At 34.2% G+C, this 7,083-nt stretch overlaps 1 protein-coding gene across 1 annotated transcript; it reads left to right on the top strand.

Annotated features, from left to right (window-relative positions):
• The first annotated feature begins 2,629 nt into the window (after nucleotides 1–2,629).
• On the top strand, nucleotides 2,630–6,808 carry LOC149783991 (uncharacterized). The gene is made up of 2 exons (XM_089932097.1): nucleotides 2,630–2,994; nucleotides 5,251–6,808. The coding sequence occupies exons 1-2, from the start codon at nucleotides 2,652–2,654 to the stop codon at nucleotides 5,655–5,657; spliced, it is 750 nt and encodes a 249-aa protein (XP_089788223.1). The 5' UTR covers nucleotides 2,630–2,651; the 3' UTR covers nucleotides 5,658–6,808.
• Nucleotides 6,809–7,083: the final 275 nt, after the last annotated feature.

Genomic DNA, 7,083 nt, shown 5'->3' with positions numbered 1-7,083 from the left:
GGCGCAAATTGGTTCTTGAGAGTGTAGTAGTCCACTCATTTCATAACAGTTGGTAAAACAAGTATAACTCTAATGTTGAAATTTCGAAAGCTAGTCTCTATGTTCTGGAAAGAGGTAGACTCTGTATAAAGTCATTATATACATTTCTTTTAATTTTCATAGCCATGAAAACTAATGTCAAAACCATCACACACTTTGTGATCCAATCTTTCAGAATTATATAGAAACCAATTTTGTTAACATTTATTTTAGAAATTTATTAGTATCATTATCATTATTGTTATTATTATTATCATTATTATTATTATTATTGACAAAATATTGGTCAACCGTTTCTAATCTTCATAAATAGTTAATTTTATCTCACTCCTCCATGAGTCTGCTAATTGTGTTCGTGTCTTTCATGATAGATACCGCTTTGCTAGTATTTGCAAGTCTATTCTATTTTCAAAAAGTACCAAGTATCTCAGAGAGAATTTAATGCTTAGCATTAAAATGAATGTTTTTGTTTTAAACAAAAGACTTTTCTATCATTCACTGTCCATTTCTTCATCTGATTGTTGCTGGGATGGTAAAAAGTCTACGGTTTAGCCGCCGTATGGCTGGTATATTGAGGAGATGCTGAACTAATGTGCAAATTATAAACAGTGCTTAAACTCCCTTCTTTGATGCATGGTTTGGTGCAGCTGTTAAAATTCAAAATTTGCTTTGCCTTCTAGATTTAGCAGCATGTTTTGAAGTCAGTGACAACTGAGTCTTCGTTGGAGTTATGATTCTGCGTCTAAGTTGTTTGTAGAAGTAACAACCTTCATGGCGCTACTCGCGAGGTAAACAGTGTATTGTAGATCACATTATTAAATAGTTATATATCAAAAAAGGGAATGAAAAAAATAGACTGCAGTGCATTATGGTTTCGAGATTAAAGTGGTAAGTCCAGGCATTGTCGTGCACAATATTGTCAATATAAGATCAAAGATACGCATACCTCTATGTAAAACATTATCTACAAATGGTTGATTGTGCAGCAAGGCTCACCGTATTTGCCATCAGAAGTCAAATGTGAACTTAAACAGCATTCCCCGATAGCTGGATGGCTTCCCCCTCAAACGCTCTCAATCTCTGTCACTATATAAAGGGCTAACTCACCAATTTGCAACAGTATCAAAAACAGAATTTCACAGAATACACTACAAAATGTCATGTTTATACACTCTTTATTTATCACGCTCATGAGTAACACTTCCTCATCAATATTTTTTACATTTGCTTTGCGGTGCAAATCATCACTCGATACGTTTCATTAGGTTCTCTGTCTTCTTGCCAAACATGACTTTATTACAAAGTATTTTATCCAGCCAAATATCACTGTTAAAATGGAAATGGAGACTGTGTGTGTTTGATTTGGATTTCAAACGTAGCTTTAAAAAATTCGGCCATATCACTACGATGTGTCCAATGTGTTTCTGGACTGGTTCAGATTTTCTATATCAGTAGTATCATAATTCATAAATGCCATTTCTATTTTGGAGACACCATCTCTTTGTTATATATGCATTTTCTTAATCTACGTTTTGTTCTTTCATATTTCTTAAAATCACAGTAAAATACCGAGTTGATATAAAACTATTAACACAAACACCAAATATTTGAATGAGATGGAAACGTGACTATCTGCAAATATGTATTTGTCTTCTCATTTTCAGCATTTGAATATGCAGTTTTACGTTTAAATTAGGACAAAGGCATTTCGTGGATGGATGCATATGCGTCTTGTATATCTGAGTTGAAATACTAGTCATGTCTTATTCTTCTTCTTCGTACGACTTGATGATTGAAAGTAGCCGTGTGCAGACTTTTCTACTTTTGTTTCCATGGGCGCAGCCGTGTATGCTTCACGTGACTGTCCGCTTTTACGTACTGATTCCCCTCTGCTGTTAGTGTGAAAGAGAATTATTTCCGACGTGTTGCTTCTGAAAATTAGCAACCATCTCAAGCAGCCATGCCATCAAAAACACTTTTAGCTGGAAATTGATCCGTGTCATACGTACAAAATTATAGTCTTAGCAAACATACCATATCGTACAAATCTACCGTCCGCCTCGGATGCGGAAGGTCGTGGGTTCGATCCCCGGCCGAGTCATACCAAAGACTTACAAAAACGGTACTAACAGCTGCCTCGCTTGGCGCTCAGCATTAAGAGGTTAGGGTTAGGACTGGTCGGCCCGGTGTCAGGATAATGTGACTGGGTGGGACATCATGCTACATGTCTGCGGCATGATGCCCCAGTGCTAGACATCACTATAAATGCCACATAGCAGACATCGTAGCGATATGACTGAAAAATTGTTAAAGCTACGTTAAAAATCCAAATCACATCACGTCACATCACATCGTGCAAATCTTGTGTCATATAAGGCAATATCTCCTAATACCGGAAAAAGTTTTTTGTTTCATAGTATTCTACTGTGTTTCCATATAATCTTGACACTGAACATAAATTTAAAATATAAAGAGAAAAATATATTGACAACGTGTTAATATTCATGTGATCAAGTCTTCATATTACTTGTTTTTACGTTTCAAATAAACTCAGCTAGTCGAGCCTTTGTTGCAGATGTACATACCGTGACCTATACCTGGAAAACATATTTATGATATGTCGGTACAATTGTTTCCTGCATAAACATCATGTACCATTTGGTTCAACTATGGCGTCTAACCTGGTTCATCAAGCAACGGAGAGACAACTACTAGTTGAAAATGATCAACTGCCTGAATTATTCAAGAAATCAAAAGAAACAGACATAACACTCTTGGTTGAAGGCAAGGAGATCCACTTCGCAAAGTATCCACTTAAAGAGGGATCTGATATATTTACCCAGATGATTGAGGATAATGAAGACCAGTCAAGACTTCAACTCGATGATGTGGCTTACAGAGACATGATAATGTTCCTTGAATGTCTACATCCCAAGATATTTCAATCAATTACAGGTAAACATTGTTATCTCTATATTATCTTATTGTACATTTAACAGTAGGTCAGTTACCATTTTTATGTTTATTAGATTTCGTTTCGTTTAATATATTGCACAGAGGCTTGAAGTAAAGTTATCATAACTATTATAAAAAAGATTATTAATATTAATACAAAAAGGAGGACGCGAGTAAAATTGCATGAAAAGGAGTTGTGATTGTTTCTCTCATGTTTGAAATCAGTCAAAATTGAATATTTTTGTTTTCTTCTGTGACGGTTTTAATTCCCAACAATTTGACATTTTGTACTAAGCATGAACCGACACAATTTTTATTTGGAATATTATGCATCCCTTGCATCGACAGTACAAGTCTTGGCACAGCCAGTTCAACAACACATTAAGTTTTATGGGCACTAATTAGGGCGACTACGGTAAAGCATAAAGTTTCCTCACCATGCAGTGTCTTTGTTAAGGTTTTACATATAAATGAAAAGAAATCATGCAGCGTGAAAAGCAGTATTTTTAATTTTACCACACCTTTACTTCCCTGTTCTACATACGTGGTATTGGAGTGTGATGACATAGCGCATTCCTAATCGACAAAATACATTCGGTGAATACCTTACCTTAACCAGAGGATAACAAAATTAGAATACATTGTATTGCATCTTACCTGCCTAATATTGATATGAAGAGAATCTATCTTCCCATTGATAACAACGAACATATATTTAGTCTTTATAAAAGAAACAAAAGAACGAGTTCAGTTTAATGAACGTGGAGCTTTTCCTAATACAAAAACTGTATGGGAAAGGTCAGAGAAAGGTCGAACAAGAAACATACATGTTTGTACTTCGTTTGTGTCAGTGGCGATTTCAAAGGTACAGACGTGTTTTATGACTATATAAAAACTGTATTTGATCTCTTTAACCTAACCTGATTTTGCCGATATAAGGTTGTATTCTTAAAGAACAACATACACGAGTTAAGGACAATTTAATTTGGGATGGTGTGTGTTAACTTTGAATTGCGCACATTCGATTATAAGCAATGAAGTTCGTTGTATCTGCGTACCTAAGAATTCCTGGTTTCCTGTTTCAAAAAAATTATGACCGCTGAATACATTTAAATAAAGTATATTTGGCTGCAAACATAAACATAAAATGTCATCCAGCCCAGTACATCCTTCTATACTGTGTATAATGAATATGCATATTACGTAAACCTTCTATGAGTTAGGGAGGAAAAGGAGAACATAAAGTGAAATTTTTTGAAAGAAAGTCTTTGTCTTTTCATTGTAAAACTGTTGTTTTAAAATATTAGGTGGACCACACCTACCTCCTTAATGACGCATAAAGCAGAATAGGAAAGGAAAGATTTCTCTTCGTTCGGTACACTGTCCTATAACATCACGTGCCCGTGTAAAAAAATCTATAATATTTCAATCTGGTACGCTGTTGTATATTACACTTAGCATATAATTCAAATCTTCTATCATGCTTAATATAAGTAGTAATGGAGCTAAACATGTATGTAAACTTGAATACATGACTGTAAAAAAGGTCAGTCCAGTGTTTGATGCATTCTGTATGAGGTGTACACACACCTGTCTTAGCTCTTTTTTATCTTATGCCTGTTTAAATATGTTATATATAGTGGTGAAAAGGTAACTCATCTGACAGGAAATGTTTTCCTCGTGTAAAATGCTAACATAGTTATCTCCCTTAAGTTATGTTATAGCCCGATATTCGTCAAGTTAAAAATCTAAACTTGCCTACTTGACTACTGTACGATACGCATGATGAAATTTCGCAAAACAGTAGTATAAATGTCTACGAAAGTTCAAATAGTAGTGTTATACCCACATATTGTTGTCTACAGTGTATCTTTGCAATAGCGGGAACGGATGTGTACAGTTCAAAACAAGGTTCCATTTCACTCAGTATGTAAGAAAATGACATACCTCTGGGTTGTTGGTTAAATATGATTACAGTCTAAAACTATACCAGTGATCTATATTTTTGTATTAAATGGAAAAAATCCCACTGATACCAATTGCATATATATATATATATATATATATATATATATATATATATATATATATATATATATATATATATATATATATGTATATATGAGGAGGTTATGAGATTGTAGGGAGAAGCTTGTTTGTGTGTGTGTGTGTTTTACCATAGTACCAAAATAAAATGGTAAGTGATAGTAATAAGGAAAACATTACAAACTGGCGTGTTCACTCTTTTTTGTTCAGATACAAATCTAGAGCCAGTGTTGTCCATTGCCCACAGATTTGGACATCAAGGGATCCTGAACAGATGTGAGGAATACATTCTTCAACAATTCAATTTTCAAGGGAATCCACCAGATGGAATGTATCCACAATTTTTCTTCCATCTTCAAGTGGCTGAAAGATATGGACTGGAAAATGCGGTTCAGGTAGGGGTGTCATCCGAGAGAGTCAAGAAGGCCTATTTTAGTGTGAGTAAAAACGGAATACTGAGTCTAGTTCACCATCCAAGAGGGTACAAAGATGACGAGAATTTCAAAGAGTTATCCTACAGTACAAAGTTTTTAATTTTAAGTACACGGCTTACCAATGCAGAAGCTGCAATGGACCTGGATGATCTGTACCTAGAAACAAAAAGACATCACATTTAATGAATTGGTTAGTAGTGAAAAACGTTTTGCTACTTACATATTCCACCATTGCTGACAGTTTGATGATATAGCTTTATAACTGAGAAATTCCTTAATTGCCGACTGTCTAGAAATGAAACGTGTCGATGTGACCTTTACGATGGTGTTCATATTTACCAGCTTTGACAATGGTTCAGTTTACAGTGCATGGTACCCACACAAACGTTGTATTATTAAAGAGGATATATACTGCTTTTATTAACACCTTTAGCGTATGTAAAGAGAAATTCTGATTCGTATCATCATTGGCAAAATGTATTAATGTCGAGAATATGAGTATACTTGCCTTGATCAAACCCTGAAATAAGTATCATCAATATTCTATGCTCCTTCCTCTGTGTAAGTGTATTTTTGCTAAATCAAATTCGTGGTCACTTAATAACATTAAGGAAGAATATTGGTCAATGGAGGAAGATTGAATTCAATTTGTAACTAGTAAGGGTGATGACATACATGATAAAGCAGGTCAGTGTTGTAAAGTGTTTAAAACATCATTCATATTATCTGTTCAAATAGTTCAAAAACAATTTGTGATGGTTGAATAAATTTATATTCTATGAGATGTCAATCTACTCAACGTTTAAAAGGCAAGGAATATAGATGTTGTGAAAATTCTTGAATTGCAGAAACCATTTTGTGGAATGAAGTGCCTCAGAATGCATAACGTGCTGTTTCATCCGATTACCTTTTATGCCAATCATAAATGGCATTAGACACATATGTCCCCTTGGATAATGAATGTTATATAATTGTTTAAAATTGTATCTTTACTTTATGATTATATCCCAGCTTTCCTTTACCTAAGCATTGCTTGATATGATGTTTATTATGCCGACCATTGACAAACGTCTACGGAACCTTGTTTAATATAAAGTTTAGGATATAGGTTTGTATGCTGTCTTTTTGACTGTATTTCTCCTTTCCCTCTGTAATGTTGGAAATAGGTTTGATAGGGTAACTTGGTAACATTTATCCTATCATTAATTCTGACCTCAGTTTACTACATTCACATCACAAAATAAATCTGTGTTTTAATATGGTTACATGCATAAATACATTTTATATTGTACTTGGTATGAAATGATGTAAATAATAAATCGCCTTCTATTCTACGTACTATCAGTTTTAATCCTAGAGTTATATAATGAAATGTACATACAACAATAGAAATAAGAGCAAAAAATATGCCCTTTCCGTTTAGTGAATACATTCAAAAGTTCGTTCAAAAATACCGTTGACAGCTGGAGCATGAACTAATTGTGTGTGATGTTTTGTCATTGATTTGGCCTAACTCACGACTTGAAAAGCACCTACCAAGAAATTGATGGATACCTAAATATGTTTGGGTTAAGTTCTGTATTTTACAATATAGCAACACAAATATGAT

This window comes from Sinohyriopsis cumingii, chromosome 14 (assembly GCF_028554795.1).
Source record: "Sinohyriopsis cumingii isolate HCF-2022 chromosome 14, ASM2855479v2, whole genome shotgun sequence".
NCBI lineage: Eukaryota > Metazoa > Mollusca > Bivalvia > Unionida > Unionidae > Sinohyriopsis > Sinohyriopsis cumingii.
Note: the sequence above shows the minus strand (reverse complement) of the source record. Positions and strands in the feature narration are given on the sequence as shown.